The following is an 18429-nucleotide window of genomic DNA, read 5'->3' as shown; positions in this document are numbered from 1 at the left end:
GGGTAAAGCTCTCACTCCAGTTATATAAAGACCAGGGCCGTCACTACGAGCCATCCGGTCCTTACGGCATGTAACTGGAGTGAGAGCTGTGTCCGTATTCTCGGCAGGAAGTCAAACTTGTTTTTTTAGTGGGTGTTGGGTTCCTCAAGGGTTGTCCCTTGTCACGATTGTGTTTGTGATTTTCATGGATAGGATCTCAAGGCGCAGCAGAGGGAAGTAGAGGGTCCGGTTTGGGGACCTCACAATTGCTTCTCTGCTCTTTGCAGATGATGTGGTTCTGTTGGCTTCATCAGACCGTGACTTCCAGCATGCACTGGAGCGGTTTGGAGTCGAGTGTGAAGCGGCCGGGTTGAGAGTCAGCACCTCCAAGTCTGAGGCCATGGTTCTCTGCCGGAAAATGGTGATATGCTTCCTCCGTATTGGGAGTGAGTGGATGGCCCAAGTGAAGGAGTTGAAGTATCTTGGGGGTCTTGTTCACGAGTGGGGGTAAAATGGACAGACGGATTGTTGCGGTGTCAGCAGTAAGTAAGTCTGTACCAGACTGTTGGTTTACCAGTTGATCTATCTAGGGAGCTCAGACATCCGGAGTGACCTTGGTGTAGAGTCGCGGCACCTTGGTGCTGAAAAGGAGCAAGTTGAGTTGGTTCAGGCACCTGATCAGGATGCATCCTGGGTGCCTTCTTTTGGAGTTTTTCTGGGAACACACTGGAGAGATTATATATCTCATCTGGCATGGGAACCTCGTTATCCTCCTGGAAGAGCTGGAAAATAATGCTGGGAAGAGGGATGTCTAAACTACCTTACTTTACACAGGCCTTAACACACCAGGGACGTTTTTTCGCACGTCAGTATATTTTAACTGTTGTTTTCGTCATGGTTACTTTCACCCAGGGCGCGAATATGTCATTTTTTTTCTGAACAAGGTGGATTTTTCTGAGCTTTTGCACAACGAATAAAGATGTCAACCAATCACGTTGTGTTGTTTACTTAATATGACGTTCATAATACAACAACAGGAGGCTGTATATACGCCAAACTGGAAACCTTAACAAAGTCTTTCCGTTCTTACCTTTCACAATAAAAGCCCTGGACATATGCTACACTGCGTAACTGTTTACCGGAAGCAAATAAATTCCCTCAGAGTACTCTGCTAAAAGGCTGTAATAGCTTACAGTAGCTTAGTGTTAGGATTTTCTGCTTCGGCTTCCCGACTGTGGTCAGACAGCACAGGGGGAGACGGGGCTGGAGTCTCCGGAGCTGACCCGCGTCACTCCACTCAGCAGCCGGGGAAACAAGACACAGACACCTCCATTGGTCTGGAGGAGCTGCAGCATTTATGTGTGCTCAAACTGCAGATTCTAGCTATGGTAACATTACACTCACCGCTAAAAGTTAACTCTCCTGTCCTCCAATCGCTCTCTCTCGCCCGCTCACACCGCAGTTACTTTCTCGCTGTCGTTTCAGGAGTATCCCCAGGAGACCCCAATCTGTCCGACCGAAATGGCAGATGAGCTGGTGCGAATATTCAAATCTTTTTTTGAACAACTGTTGCAAATTTGCATCGCTGTCGGTATGAATAGTTTTGATGCAAAATATATGCAGATTATTTCACATTTTCGTGTCCTTTATTTGTTAGGCCCCCGGTGTGTAAAGGCCGTTAGCCTGCTGCCACCACAACCGCCCCGGATATGTTGCAGAAAATGGATATTTGGTTAGTTTTGTAATTAACTTACTTGCTAAATATTTTTTTTATATTATAGGACAACCTTCAAGATTGTCAATGTAAAAGATTATGACAACTAAATGACTGTCATTGAAATGGCTTTTCTAATTTAAGTAATATAGTAAATCCCTAATTGATTGATAGCTTTTTTAAAATCCTGGATCTACAAAATACACAAGAATCTGTGGAATTTAGCCAGTGCACTTGTCTGTATCTCAAAAAAATTATTTCCAACATGTTCTCAAGATGTTATTAATCAAGACACAAACATATACATGTAACACATAGATCTGCATGAACAAAAATATGTATAACCAGATAACTTACAGCCTGGGTACAATATTGTGGTATGGTTTGTTTTATGTCTCCCTCTGTCTTTTTCTTGCTTACACATAAACACACACACACAAGAGCCAAAAAAACACCTACTCAGCAGCAGACAATGGACAATGGTGACCTCTTTTGGCTGGGTGAGACTAATTGTGTTCAGGTGTGGGATTGTGTTTGCTGAAACACTGAAGAGCTCTATCTGACAACAACTAAAGAATAACTCCTGCCTTTAAATCAGTCACAGATTCAAAGACAAGAACAGAAAACGCCACAAAAACAAATGTTTTGAAGAGTCTGGCTTGATTTCCACTCAACACATACTGTACAGGAAGTGTTGACAGACACCTCAGAGGAGAGAAGCCTGTGGTAAGAAGAACCTCATTCAGCCAAAACAGCCATTGGTACAGTAAGACCGTGGGATGTGTCATAAAACATGGAGTCAATCTATAAATAGACAGGGATACATCTGTTGGTGTTGAAATGATGCAGTTAGTGTGTGTGTCTGGGGTGAGAGGGTGAAAGAGAGAATTTGTATGTATAACGGCTTGCTTGTGTTGCAAAAGTGCGTACGCGTATATTCATGTCTACGTGTGCAACTGTGTGTGTGTCCATATCAATGCCTGACTGAGAGCCAGGCAAGGATAATCTGCAGGATTTTCAGCAGCGCTATAGAACCACTCTAAGGGTTTTATTCCCAAAATGACATCCTGAAAGATGGTGTGTGTGTGTGTGTGTGTGTGTGTGTGTGTGTGTGTGTGGAAAAGAAAGATGGATATGAAAGCTCCCATAGTTGCGCAACTCAGCAGGCATTAGGATGTAAGACATAACAAATTTTTGTTTACGCATGCATGCTGCTGGCCCCCGTGTCCTTGATGTGTGTGTGTGCGTTTCTGCGCTCGACAGTGTATATGAAAGAGATTAGTCCACACGGCAGAGCTGCTTCTCTGATATGGAAACAACTGCGCCTGGCTTTTATCTGCTCTACTTTGGCTTAGATCTAGTAGGCAAGGGGGATACACATAAAAACATATGCATGCATGCAAATGTTCAGCCGGAGATATTGCACGTGTGTATGAGTAAAAAGTATGCATAAGCCAAGGCACTCATACTTTACTATGACTTTTGAAAATGTGTTTGTGCTTTGATGTGATTCGGTGCATAATGGTCTCAAGTGACATATCCATGTCAGTGTTTCTCCCTTCTCTGAAGCATTTCTTTGTGTGTGCTTGTTTGTCTGCATGAATGCTACTCTACACTACAGGTAGCATTCAACTAGTTGTCTCCACTGTATAGCTCTAGAGCTGGCTATGTACAGTAGTAAAATGCAGGCAGGCAGGCAGACAGCCAGACAAATAGCCGGTTTTAATGGTGGTTTCAGCAGCCTCTATATGGATTAAAGTTAAACTTTAAACCTAAATGATGGTCCCCACAGGGCACAGAAGGATACAACTGTTAATGTAACAGATTGATTGACTAACTAATCAAATGACCAAATGTAATTGACAGTCTAATCTAAAATACAACCTAATCGACTGACTGACAGGCTGACTAACTACATGATGTTCAGGCTGAAAAGCCTCAGAACTAATAAGCAGGTTTACTGACTAAGACACTGACTAAGACACTTTAATGGCTTATCTACAACATCTGCAATACTTGCCAATGTTTCCTATATCCCTGTAACCAGCTGCAGACTTGACTTCCTTCATCCACTGATGTCAGAATAATCAGCAGTAGTAGGGAGAGGATCTACAGGGAGAGTTTGGCTGAGGTGAGATTAGGTTTCTTCTCTCTACCCGGGGCTTATGGAAGTTGAAGCCTGAATTTTGGACAGAGTCTGTATGGACTAAGGGTGTCAAAAACATTGATGCAAGGTTTGAAAGCCATCTGAATCAATCTGAATATCTTTGATACACTGAAAGCATGTACAGTAAGGCATGGAGTATTACTATTTTGGTTGCATTCATGAAGTGCATGTTAGACGTGTGCAACTGATTTATGACTCACTAACAGTTTTTGTCGCATTTTCAGACACATGTGATGTGATCCAACTGCTTTACGCTGCAGTCCAATGTTTTCCTGAAAATACACACCACTTTGTGTCTTTCACTGTTTTGTGAAGCAAAAAATGTGTTCATAGACTCCTATGTGTCTATGTATCCAGTAAAAGAATGGCTTTTAAAGTCTTTAGCCACGGTAGCAATGTGGCTCTGGGGCAATGTCAGTGTTTTGGTCCCCCGAATTTGATCCAGACTGAAATTGCTCAGCAACTATTGGATGAATTGCCATGGGATTTCGTACAGAGACTTATGATGTCTAGAGGATCAATCCAATGACTTTGGTGATCATCTGACTTACCACAAGCGCCACAATAGGGTCAAAATTTTAAGTTGACAAATACTTTGCTTTATGACTAAATATCAGCAAAACTAATGTCTCCACATCTGCCTCAGATTGAGAGCTTTTAAAGCTAATAAGCTTGCTAACATCAAACTAAGATAGCCAAAATGTTAACACTTATAGTTGCTAAACAAATGAATGCTAGCCTTGCCATTGTGAGCATGTTAGTGTGCTGATAGCTGTAGACACTTTAGTGTTGTTTTCTTATGTCTAGTCTGGCCATGCTCTGTAGCATGTGAATATGAATATGATTTGAGTAGTACTATCTACTAGCAAACAGAAACTCTGGGTGTCAGGCAAATACATGGACCGACTGACCCATAAAACAACTAAATGTCTGCCAAGTTGACTGACTGACTGACTGACTGATTAACTTGCCATGTTTTATCCATTGCTTTGCAGCTGCTGTGTCCTGCAGTGAAAAAGACTAGTTGTCCATGATGCCCAAAAGTGCCAAAATGTGTAACTGCGCCAATTCTGTGGCCAACCACTGGGAAGAATGGAGGTAGGGAGAGGAGAGGAATGAAAGATAAGAAGCAACAGCAGGAGAGCACTGCAGGGGAAATGGAAGAGGAGGTGATGCAAAGAAGAAAGGAGGGGGATGGCAGGGGTGGTACGTGAGATGAGATGAAGTGAGATAAAACGAAAAAAATGGAGAAATGAATGCAGAGGCAGGAGGTAAGATAGAGCAAACAAAGAGATGGAGAGACAGAGTGAAAAAGAGAGAAAAAGAAATGAAACAGGGAAATACATGTTGACAAGGATGAGATAATGTATGTTGCAGCCTTTATAGCTTGTATTAATAAGTGTTTTGAATCATAAAGAGATTCAAATTACCATAGCCTGTCTGTCAATTTACTATGAGCTCTGTGTGTTCTTAAGAGTACACCAAAAAAAACCTCCACTGGTGCTGTCGTGTTTTCATTATTAGCATTTTAAGCCATGCTACTTCAAGCTACTTAAATTAAAATTGGGCTGAAAAGCAATTCTTCTTCAAATTATGCATGCTGCCTATAGAGAATATTACAACAAAAGAAACGTTGACTGTGCTTCAACTGTGATTTCAGAGTAATGGCTTTTACCTCCACTTGCATTGGAGCAAGGACTGCACTGAAGTGCTAAATGCTTGCAACTCTTCCCTTTAATATCCTAAAGAACTACAGTTGATTGGACATCTAGGACTTCTAGTTCATGATAAATTGGATACTGTAAGTGTCTTTAAAACTTAAAATATCCCTTTAAGACTGACTAGCAGATGTATCCACTCTAGATTTAAGTGCTCAAGTGTCTGACAAGCTGGCATAGAGCAATAATCGCTCGCTCGCTCACACACACACACACACACACACACACACACACACACACACACACACTCTAAGACCCTGCTGGGCAGAGGAAAGCTGAAGACGATGATGTCATGACATAAACAATAGCTCATTCAGTTTGGCACTGGTGGTCAGGAAGCAAGACCGTGCTTAAAGGACAACATCTGTAGACGGGGAGAGAGAGAGAGAGAGAGAGAGAGAGAGAGAGAGCGAGAGAGAGAGAGAGAGAGAGAGAGAGAGAGAGAGAGAGAGAGAGAGAGAAAGAGAGAAGGAGAGCAGACATCTTAAATCCTCGGTTCATCCTAAAACTCATACTGAGCTGTGGAAGCACCAGGAGAGTCTGAAAACAAAGTAGTTAGCTGCGCTGATCATGGCGGAGGTCTGTGCATCTATTTGGCATTTCAGTAGGTTTGTAACTGAAACTGTGCGGAGGGGAGAGGGGGGGGGACTGGAGAACAAGCCACAGGGATTGTATACAAGCCAGCCAGCCAGACCTATAGCCATAGTTCAGGTTACATGGCTTTTCCCATATGCTTCCTGTTACCCCCTCCCCCTTCAGTGGCTCTGCACTGTCTTCCTCAACCCTCTTTAGTGCTATTAAGGTAATTAGATGTAATAAAGTAATGTCAGCTGCTGCTGTATTCCCCACAATTCCTTGGGGGTCTATGCAAATGATGGACAGAGTGGGTGGGTTACAGATCATAGCATAAAATCTCAGCGTTGTCATAAATATCAGCTGGCTACCTGAGACGAAAAGAGAAGGATACTCCTGCTGTTCAGTTCATCGAAGTGATTCATTACACTGACGGACACCCTGTGTCTTGTTTCCAATACTGCTGTATACATTTCAAGTGTTAATCTGCCATATGGACCCACCACAATAGTCAAATTTGGTTCCCGTTCAAGGAAGGTTTTTGTCATGCATAAACCTCGTGTAATTTGGCAGCACTGGAGTTTCTCTCTCCCTACTGTGGAAGTACACTTGCAAAATGGTTTAAGATAGGAAATACACCAGCAACAATGTGCAGGGCTGCTTCATGAACCTTCTGTTTGGTTTTACCAGGCTCTCCGTCACTACCAACAGGGGAAGGAGCGGTTTCATTTCATGTCCCACTGACTGCATACAAATGTAAAAGCTCTCCGACTGCATCTTTGAATTTTTGTCAGTACTGCCTTTTTGTATGCTTTTTGCTGTCTTTTAGCCTGTTGTGCAAATGTTAAATTCACACTGAAGTGCACAAAGCTATCCAACCATGTACAGCAACAGTTTCCCTTCTCTCCTTTCCCAAAGATTTGGAGGATGTACGTTGGTTGGTTGGGTAGACTGGTAAAGATTTGCCTGCCAACTGAGTTTACATGTATGGACAAATGACTTCCTTTGGAACCACCAGACTGCCGCATTGACCCCCAACCAACCTCCCTGCCCCTTCTCTGAAGGCCCACAGCTGGGTCTCACTATGATCACGCCACCTGCTGGTTAAGCCTAGGTCAAAGTATATTACACCAATTACACTTCAGGACAACAGTATGATATCTACACAAAGCCTCCACTGCCTGGCTGCAACAGGACACACTGGAATCTGTCATTATAATCTAAATATTAATTTAACTGTGTTAAACATGCAAAATGTAAAATAACCTATTTGCTATGGTAGTTCAAAGGCAGGCCCATTCTACATCTAAAGCTGTGTGTACGCCATGTTTCTTCTATGGACGGTTTGATAACGGTGCAACAGTTGTGTGCCATTGCAGATATATGTATTAGCTCTTACATTCAGTCAGATTTAAAGAATGAAGAATGAAGCACAACCTGAACAACCCAGAAAGAAATAAACTATTTATTACTACTATTATTTACTTAAATATTTATTATTTACTACTATTTATTTTACTATTATCGCTATCCTTCTAATATCTGTATATAGATTAAAGCTGTGTAAGTATAAAAAAAACTGCATGCCAAATTTTCAGTTGTCAGTAGCAATGGGCTCTAGTTAAAAATTGGTTATATTTGTATATTGTTGGAGTTAAACTTCAAAGCTCCTATGTGTAGGATTTAAAAAATACTGACTTTGGGGACAGCTAGTGATAATATAAAAAAGGACACTGTGCCAGACAGCAATGTACTTTGATAACACCCCCTCTCTCAACGCAGACCCCACCTGGAAATACAGAATAAAGGGCTGAAATAAAAAACTGCAACAGTTTTCACCAGAATTGTCTAATTTATCTTCAGACAAAACATGTTCCCTCTGTAATAAGTTGAAGGGTGCTGTTAATACATACATAACTAAAGATAGGGGCTTAAATAACCCAAATCTGGCCTCCTTACCTGACAGAGCTGATCATGGCTCCACAACTTTCCACGGCTCCCCGGGAGTCTGTGTGGTATCCGTTAGGGATGGCCCAGCGTCCAGGCTGGCTCAGCACAAACTCTGACCTGCTCCCCGGTATGGTGGTCCTCAGCGGGCTTCCTTCTACTCCAGCCACAGCTCCAGCCCCACGGAGAGCGCTCTCCCCGGCCTCTGGCCCAGCCTCAGCTCCTTCTTGCTCTTGCACCGTTTCCAGCTCCAGCTCCAGGGGTTCAGGGCCCTGTAACAGCGCCCTCTGTTGGATGAGCGGCGTCAGTGGCGCCTCGAAGCTGACGCAGCTGTCCGTCTCATCTGTGAGTGACAGCACGTCCAGAGAGTCGAGGCTGCTGTAGCAGGTCCCGCCCCTCAGCAGGGCAGACTCTACGATGCGCTCGAACGTGGAGCTGAAGCCGTCTTTGTTGTCAACCCTACCCTTCTCCCTCTCCTCCTCATCATCATCATCTTCCTCCTCCCGAGCGTCAACCTGCTCAACAATCTGCTCAAACGCTGAGCTGAAACTGTCCTGGTTTTCTCTCCCGTCTCCCTCTTTCTGGACCTCTTCCTCCTCTTCCTCCACCTCTGTGTCAGCCTGTTCTACAGTCGACTCAAAGTTAGAGCTGAAAGTGTCCAAGTGTGTGTGAGTCCCCCCCTCGTCCTCCTCGCCCGCTTCATCGTCGTCTTCGTTCCCACCTATGCCATTTGCCAGTCTGTTTCAACGTGGAGAAAGAAAAGGAAAGGAAAGTGTGAAATTATCTTTAGCATATGACTAAAACATACGGCAGTTTCTTTGTTGAGATTGGCACACATCATTCATATTCACTGCTGAAATCATTCTTCATTCAGAAGAAGTACACACAATGGGCAAATATTTCAGCTTGAATAGCCACACTGACAATTCAAGATGAAAGATGAAAAAGTCCTGTCCAATTTGCTACTTTGTGAATAGCTGGAAGCTCATCTCCCCCGGTCTGTCAAACCTCCACTATATCAACCCTTTTATTTGTGAGAATATGAATCTATTGTAGTGCTCTGTGCTTGCTGCCGATGGAGAGAAATACCTTGTTAAATTGGTTTCATCAAAGCTTGATACAGCTTTATTTACATATATAATAGCTGTATTTTTGTATTTGTGTGTTAAGGTATGGCTGTGCATTTCATAAAACCACCAATTGTCCATTTGCCTATTTCATATTATGCATTTTATTTCATCTACATTCTTCTCACAAAGCCCTCACTAATTAACAGATATGTCTTTGCCACATGTTGAACTGTTCACAGACTGCCCTTCACTATCTTTGTAGGTTTAAAATTGGTTTACTGAGTCCTCCAGCTCTTTGAAAATCAAACTATTTTACTTCCGTGTTTATTTTCTTTCAGCCTGTTCATTTTGTAAAATGCAAATTAGGCTAATTATGTACCAGAGAACAATACTGAGAAAACCATTTGCCATTTAAAAACTTCAGTCGGCCCAACCAAAAAGGTCTTAGGGCATTATAAATAGTAAGCATTAAGGAAGCTGTGTGCTGTGTGTGTGTGTGTGTGTGTGTGTGTGTGTGCCTGCGTGCTTTAACTCATGTGATACTTGTGCATGAATGTATAGATTGTCATGTCAATACATAATAAAACAGGAAAGGGTGAAAGTTTAATTGTATATCATACTTTGACACCTTAAGGTCCAAAGATGTAGTCACAAGATTTCCCCAGCCCAACAGCGATATAGACTATATCTTGACAGAGCACAACAGTGAAGATGACAGTGAACTAACCGCCCAGCTTGTTGAGGGTGAGTTGCCTCCTCCTCTGTAGCCGGTTGCATCTCTTCATTTTCCTTCCCCTCCTCCTCCTCTTCTTCTGTCATCCCCTCCACCTCATGTGTTGCCTCCTCCCCCGTTGAGCTTACCTCCACATTTATACATCCTTCCGCTCTCGTCCCTTCCCTCTCTCCTTCCGCCCCTTCATCTGTCTGTCGAACCTCATCGCCAGTGCCGTCCACCCTCTCCTCTTTTAACTCACCCTCTCCTCCCTCATCCTTTACTTCCTCCCTCCCCTCTCCTTCCCTGTGTGTCTCCCCCTGTGCCTCCTCCTCTCCCTCTCTGATCTCTTCTTGTTGTTTCCCCTCCTCTAGCTCGTCCTTCGCCCCGGCCCCCAGCCTGTCCTGCTCTGCCTGGCTGTGTGTCTCCGTGGTGGCTGTATTGGGCTCCACTGGGCTCTCTGGTGGGGTGGGAGAGGGCAGAGCCTGCCCCTCCTGGGTCATGGTGCTCTTCACTGAAGGGGGGCAGCTGTCTACTCCAGCCAGAGATGAGGACCAGAGCTTCAGATCAGCAACCAGGGAGGACCCTCTGCAGAGAAAAGAAACCGAGAGGCAGAAGAGAGGGAGGGAAAATCAGCATGAAATGAAGACAAAGTACCAAGTAAAAATGAGGAGGAGAAGCAGTGTTATTACTATAATAACTATGGCAGATACTGATAGTCATTTGATTATTTCTAGTCTTATAGGCCACGTCCACACGTACCAAAACGATCTTTTTTCCCCCCCGTCTTCCCTGGCATCGTTTCAAGAATATTAGCGTCCAAACGGATCCATTTGTAAATGACTCAACACGCTACTTCATATTCCAGGCCTATAGGTGACGCTGTTTCTGCTACAGAAAAATTCACCAAAAACGGAGAAGAAGAGGCGGAGCAATACGCATAAAGCTTGCGCGCTGTATACAAACAGACAGTAGAAGAAACCAAACACAAGAAGAAGCCTTTTTTGCTCAGCGTGGTGGCACAGGAGCATAATATTTTGCCCTAGTAACCCTAATAATAATAATAGGCTCAATATCTTCTCCAGCAGGAACACATGCATGTAGTCCGCCATTGTTGTTGTTATGTTGTGTGTGTGTTAAAGAGAGAGAGAGAGAGGTGCATAGGTTAGGAACACTGTCTTCTGCACCAGATGATGCCAAAACAGCTCTAAAAAAAAAAGGCAGGAAAAGGTAGCTAGAGTAGAAAGCAGAGGAATCCAGACAGACAGCCAGGCAGGCAGGCACAGAGAGAGATTTGTTTAATACAGCTCAACTGAATCCTGTCAGAATGATCCTGCCAGCTCATCCTCTCTCTGAGATTTCACAGCTGAATAACTAACTACCCCGTTTCCATCCCTGCTGTGAGTGACTGTGCTTTGTGTAAATGCATGCTAGTAACCTGAGATTTAAACATGTATTCTAATAGTCTACTGTTACTCTCACTTGCACTGTGGTCTGAGCAGCTGAGACCCCTGTATAGCAGGTCTTCCTCTATCCTTACACAGGTTCAAGGGTAAATGCTAATGAGCAGCTCTTAATTACTGCAGAGAGCTTGTAATGTTTAAATTAAGGCAGGCTGATATATTATTCTTTTTATGGAAAATTAGATTTCTTTTAAGTATAAAAAAAATAAAATTAATCCTTTTTTTTAGATACAATCTGATGAATTGTGTGAAGAACGATGAGCTGATTGATCGACTGAAAGGAAATTGATCATCCCAACAATTTGGATAATCGATGAATTAATAAGTATTTGTCATTTCATCACACAATCTTCAATGTCAAGAATGAGCTTTCAATCTCATCTTTTAAAGTCAACATGGATGAAAAGTCCGTACACTGCTCAGAACTGAGCAAACTTATCTGCTGAGGAGGAATGTGTGATGTGATTAATAGCTCCAGAACAGCTGGTGAGATTATTTTTGATACCGATTCTGATACAGACAGTCCTTAGCCACTTTAGATCTCTGCTCTGCTGAATCATCCGTAGCAGGGGACTGACAGCACAACCGCAGTAACTTTTTTTTACTGGCATTTAAAGCTGCTCTGATGGCATGCAGATGCAGGTAAGGACCTGGTTTGGCTGAAATGATCATACTGTAGCCTGCTGCCAACCAAACTCTGTGGATTCTCAGAGGAAATTTCTGGCATTTCTGCTTTATTTTGATCAAACGTGTAGAAAAAACAGGATCATGATAGAGAGGAAAGATTTGTGGCAGGCTAGGATGTGAGCCAAATTTGTTTCTATGATGTTGCAAGTGCTTTGGCTTAGCCCCTGAGCACGAGGACACCACAGGCCCACTAAATGTTTCATCACAGCTGCAAAAGCACGGGGCAAATTATGCAGAACCAAGAAAGTCGAGCAAATTGCTGCCTTATTTCAAGCATTTCTCCTAATTACAATAGACCTTTCCTTTTTTAGGACTAAATGTCGTCACCCAAATGCAATGGTAGTATTCAGCTCTCAGTCTTAATTCTAGTGGCAAATGTTATTGTTGGAGCACGCAGAGCCATGATGAAGCCAAGAAACACCTTGGCTTTTCACAATCATCCTCCTCGTCACATCACAGTTTGAATAACTTGTCTTCTGTCACTCTGACAAGTATAAGCAGTGTAAAAATACAGTATAGTAGCAGCAAAAAAAACGAGAACATTGTGTTTCTGCTAGCGTCTTCTAATCCTTTTCACTCTGACTGCTTTTGAAACTGTGATGATGTCAAAGGACTGATCCCCCAACGATTTCTTTCTGCATACGCAATCAGTGACCGGCCTACTCATTCTTCCTTTTTTTATTGAGCGAAGGAGCATGGGAATCTTTTGCATTATTTATTAGTGACCAGGCAGTTTGCCTTAGTGTATTCCATCTGGAGAAGCATCAATCACATGACTATTATGACACACTACGAAAGGTATATCTCAAAAACACAAAATAAATCGGAAAGGTTTTCATGAATTAATCATTCATGGATCAGTATGTGCCTTCCTTCTTTACCAATCACTGATTAGTATGGACTCAAATTATCCTCGACGCAGGCACTGAACATTTGAAAATTTCCAGTCTATGGGAGCTCATATCCACACACATGAAGTAGGCATAAGCAAAGAAGCACAATTTGCATCCATTCATGCGATTACACAAAGTATGTATTAACACACAGTCAAATACACACACACACACACAAACAAAACAGTGACATATCTCCATAAATGGTAACAGTGAACAGTTATGAAACCAGACACGGAAAGTGGGAACTCTCGCTTTCACGCTCTCGCTGTCTCCAGTGTCCTGTTTTTCTCCCACTCTTTCTTCTCCATCTGTTCTACATTATGTTTTCTGCTATCTCACAGTCTACCTCCGCTCTATTTCCTCTGTCTCAGTCTCTCATTTTGCAGTAATTGAGGTAAATGGGTCTTAGAAAAAGAAGAATACCGCTGCTGAGGAGGAAGAGAAGATGTGCTCAGATACCCTGCGTAGATGGATGAAGAAAAAAAACAGCCAATGACAGAGAAATTGTGTGTTTGGGCCATTCCAATTCCTAAAATGCATCTCGAGGAGCGAGTAGGCTCGCCGGAGGAGCTATAATCGAGGATACAGCGGTGTATCCTCTGCGGAAGCTTTTCACCCGTGGCATGTAAAAAAAAGAGGCGTGACCGAGTGTCCAGAAATCTCCATGCGGGTCTCTAAATCGGATGAAAAAACTAATTAATTTAGGTGGGTGGAGGATGGAGGATTATAAGCCTACACTCGGATTTGTATGAAGAGCCTCACTAATAGATAGTGTTTATGTGTATATGTATAGATCTTTTCATACAACCATTTGCAGTGCTTTACACAATAAAATAAAGCCTAAAGGCTATAGCTTACTACTGTGTGTGTGTGTGTGTGTGTGTGTGTGTGTGTGTGTGTGTGTGCATGTGTTAAAAACAAAATACACCTGTACATTCTTGTCACATGATGCCAGGTTGTGAATTGAATTGAAAGTAAATAGAGAGGTTGTCTTTGTGAACACTGTTCTGCTCACCTGACAGAGATCATAAAATACAGTGTGTGACAAATCAGCTGATGCAGTTGTGCTGAATGTCATATTTAATTTAAGCAACTTTAAATGGCGGCTCCGAGCATGGATGTCTCATTTTGTTAAATGCCCGCCTCGACTCCTCCACCCCAATCTCCTGTGGGCGGGTCTAAGAGGCGAGGAGAAAAGGCAAGGAGAGGAATAACAAGGAATTGAGAAAAGCCTTGTGTGTGTGTGTGTGTGTGTGTGTGTGTGTGTGTGACAGTCAATCAGTCAGTCAGTCTTTGTGTCTCTATGTATACAATGGCTATCAGGAGAGACTTATTGCATTCCACTTTTGTCAGCAGAATAATGGAGCTCTTAAACCTTATCAATTTCCTTTTAATTGCGATCGGACCATCTGCCAATCATGTGAAGAACACACAAACACACATCTGACCACATGCCCATCCAGACATATGAACTCCCAATCCAGTGAGGATGATGTTGGATAAAAGGCAGAGTTGCCATTAAACAGCTCTTCTCTATCTCGTGTGCCTTTTATATCTCTCTCTCTATCTCAGACATACGCACACACTCTCAAACACACACACACACACACACACACCATGGTGTAATTTATTGATCTCTGAGACACAGAGCCGCAGTCCACTGGGACTCTCCAGCGATAAGCATGACTGGTCTGTATAGACACAAAGATGCCAAAGAAACACTACTGATGATTAGACTGGAGGCTTCAAAAATAAGCAAACGCTTTTCAGGAGTGAGCAGGTCTAACTGTAGTAGGAAGCCTACCCAGCTCCTGCATTGCATCCTAATATTCAATATGATTCAACTTAAAATTGAAGAGTTCATTTGTAAAAATAGATAAACGCCATACTCAAAATGAATCATTCTTTTTTTCGTTTGATTGACATTCTATCTAAACACCAGTTTGATATTCCCTGGTTTGCATACAACAAAAATACATACATTAGGGATATAAAAATAAAAACAGATATAGTTTGTATTTTTGCATTATGTGAACAGTAAACAAATCAACTAATTTAAACTTTGTAACACAGGCTTTCTTTTGAAAATCTGTGTGACATCATCAGGGTCGGGGTTTTTTAAAACTTGACAAAGCTCTTCCAGTGTCACAGAAGACATTACACAACATGCCAAGTAGTGCTCTCCATTAGTCACATGACTTTTATACTGTATGTAAAATAGGTTCTCCTTCAAGCATTAAATACAGAAAAATATAATAACTGGATATTTTTGTGCCTTTAAGCAGGGCACTTAAAGTGGCCATATTATGCTCATTTTCAGGTTCATAATTGTATTTTGAGGTTGTACCAGAATAGGTTTACATGGTTTAATTTTCAAAAAACACCATATTTTTGTTGTACTGCACATTGCTGCAGCTCCTCTTTTCACCCTGTGTTCAGGTCTCTGTTTTAGCTACAGAGTGAGACCTCTCACTGCTGTAACGTCTTTGTTGGCAGTCGCACATGCTCAGTAGCTAGGTAAGATCACATCATCTAGCTAGCTGTTTAAACAACTTCAGTAGTACAAGGCAGGATTAGCCGGGAGACTTCTTCTAAACGAGGGCACACTTCCAACTTTGCGTGGAATACCTGCAGAACAGGGACATTGAAGTAGTTCTTTTGTAGATTATGGCGAACTAGTGTGTGTTGTAGCAGTGTTTTGCCATTCAGAACGAGCTAGCATGCTACGGTTAGCCACCTCGTTTCGGCTAGTGACGTAGAAAGCCGTGCCGATTTTGACCAGCTCACCCGGAGACTGAAGGCAGGACACATTCAGAAACCGTATCTCACTCTAAACAGCATGGATGGGTTTTTTTTCCAAGTTTGTATGCGTGTGGAAGGACAAAATAACACCCCAAATCCTAGGAAAAGTGTTTTTTTTTTCATAATATGGGCACTTTAACGCCTTTCCGATTCAAGTGGAGCTGCACCACGGCCAGATGTTATTGGCAGTGACTGGATGTAACATGGCGCAGGAGAGGATTACCCAGGATTCCCTGAGAGTTTAACGAATGACAGAGCTACACAATAGCGAGGAAAATCATGTTGCAGGTTTTCTGACACAATATATGACTTGCAATATGAAGAGCTTAAATTACAGCCTCAACATTACATTATAGCAACTTGTGTTCTGCAATCTATCTATCTATTAGGGTTGTTCCTAATAACATACAGATCTCTTCATACATTAGACTGGTAGGTTGTATCTCGACATTTCGCTGTTCTCCGCTGAGATGGACGGCATAGCGCCGCATAAATTAGCCAGTGGCTAGTGGAAATTTAGCTAGCGGCTTAATCGCTACAAAACACCATGGTAAATTTCAGTCTGCATGTTTTTTGAGATTTTTTTTGTCATTGTATCGTTTTCTGAGGATTCTGTTATTACAGTATTGTAGGTGGGGGAAGAAAACGAATATTCAAATCCCAAAGTTGAAAATCCAAAAAAACCTATCCAACAAATGAATATCAGAATAGTCAAATATTGGGGTCCAGCTAGGGCTATGCAGTTAGAGGTGCAACGATGAATCGATTAATCAATTAGTTGTCAACTATTAAATGAATTGCCAGCTATTTTGATAACCGATTAATCAGTTTGAGTCATTTTTTTAATGATTTCTGATTCCAGCTTGTTAAATGTGAATATCTTCTAGTTTCTTCTCTCCTCTGTGACAGTAAACTGAATATATTTGAGTTGTGGACAAAACAAGACATTTGAGGATGTCATCTTGGGCTTTTGGGAAACACTGATCCACATTTTTCACCATGTTTTGACATTTTTATAGATCAAACAACTAATCGATTAATCGAGAAAATAATCGACGGATTAATCGACTATGAAAATAATCGTTAGTTGCAGCCCTATGTGCAATTAATCGAAATTTAATCGTGATTATGATTTTGGCTCCCAACAATCACAAAAACAGAATAATCGAGAATAAAAAAAAATATTTAGCTCATTACGTTTTGTGAGTAAACTCTTATTATCTCGTTTGGTTTGAATGAAAAAAAATAAAGTTTAAATAGGAAAAGTATTAAGGCAAATTTCACAGTTGTATGTGTTTTTTTTACTGTTGATTTATTTAACTTTTTCCACAGTTTTTTAAGTTCAATAATTGCAACATCTTTCCAGAAGTCAACGAGTAATCGTGATTTCAATATTGATCGAAATAATCGGGATTATATTTTTTTCCATAATCAAGCAGCCCTAGCTCCAGCCATTTCTCTATCTATCCATCTATCTTTTTATAGCTCTGTTTTGCTGATGAATTATAATATATATACTGTAAATATATATAATATAATTATTTTTAAACACTACGCTGCCTGCAGACACGCGTGCTGGGCATCACTGCGCCACCTTTACAGAGTTTAAGTGGTGGAACAGGCAGCCATTTGACCACTTAGAACTTGTCTGACCTCATTACGTTTGTAGTGCTGTCGGCATGCATATTAAACAAAAAAAACAGTTCTTTTATTTCAGCTGTGTGCCACCGTGATGGTTTCTTACTGAAAAGCACCAGCACAGTATTGGCAAGAGGTGTGAAGGGCGCAGTGTTGGTGCTTCACTGCAGTCATTGAAAAAGAGTTGGTTATCTCATCTTCTAAAATGATGTCACACATTAAATAAGTAGCCCACGCACATACATACATATTTTATGTATATTTTTGCACTCTTAGCTTTTAATTAGAAAATTAACAGCAGAGAAACACAGGAGAAATCAGAGAGAGAAAACAAACAAATAGCTTTCAAAACGCACCCACCAAGACAACCCTCTTAATAATTCTATAAAGAGCTAATTGGTAATCAAAATGCATTTATGAAGCTATCAGCTGAATACTGATGGATGCTAATCAGATCTGAATACTAAGGACTTCCCTCCCCCTCTCTTCATCTGTCTAACACTGCAGTCTCATACTATAAATGACCCACTGACCCTGTTCATAATATACAGGCTGGGTGCAGCATTGGCACTGCTGCAGCCCGCCCGCACACACACACACACACACACACACACACACACACACACAGTGCAGAGATAGAGTCACCTTTCAAAAATGCTGTTGTGTTACAAGCACAGATGCAGACAGAGAGGAAGAAAAATCATTTCCTGGCCGTTAGCCTGGGACAGGAAGGCAGGAAACCATGGAGTTGGAAGTAGTCCCGGGTGTTGTCCTAGCCGGCCTGCCTTTCTACAAGTCACACCAATATGACCACAAGGCCTCCAACTAGCCACACCAGCCTACTGGAGCGTAGCAGTCAGCCAGCCTCTCAAATCACCCCAATATATGTCACTTCTATGCTGTCAAGGTCAACCGTCTACTCGCATTTTGTCACTCTAAACGCTTACATCTAAATACATGCTCACAGTACATGTGGTGATTTATCATGTTTTCCATTTCGTCATGCAAATTCACTCTTTTTTACACACACACACACACACACACACACACACACACGAATGAT

The 18429-nt window shown here is 42.0% G+C and overlaps 1 protein-coding gene across 1 annotated transcript in view; it reads right to left on the bottom strand.

The window, feature by feature from the left end:
* The window catches only part of psd2 (pleckstrin and Sec7 domain containing 2), a 55989-nt gene that overhangs the window by 21937 nt on the left and 15623 nt on the right, over positions 1-18429 (bottom strand). The window contains exons 4-5 of the mRNA XM_036005606.1: positions 9896-10468; positions 8111-8836 (exon numbers count right to left, since the gene is read on the bottom strand). Coding sequence (XP_035861499.1) covers positions 8111-8836; positions 9896-10383 — 1214 coding nt within the window. The 5' untranslated portion in view covers positions 10384-10468. The remainder of the gene's footprint in view (positions 1-8110; positions 8837-9895; positions 10469-18429) is intronic.

This window comes from Sander lucioperca, chromosome 1 (genome assembly GCF_008315115.2).
Source record: "Sander lucioperca isolate FBNREF2018 chromosome 1, SLUC_FBN_1.2, whole genome shotgun sequence".
NCBI lineage: Eukaryota > Metazoa > Chordata > Actinopteri > Perciformes > Percidae > Sander > Sander lucioperca.
This window is presented reverse-complemented; position numbering and strand designations above follow the sequence as displayed.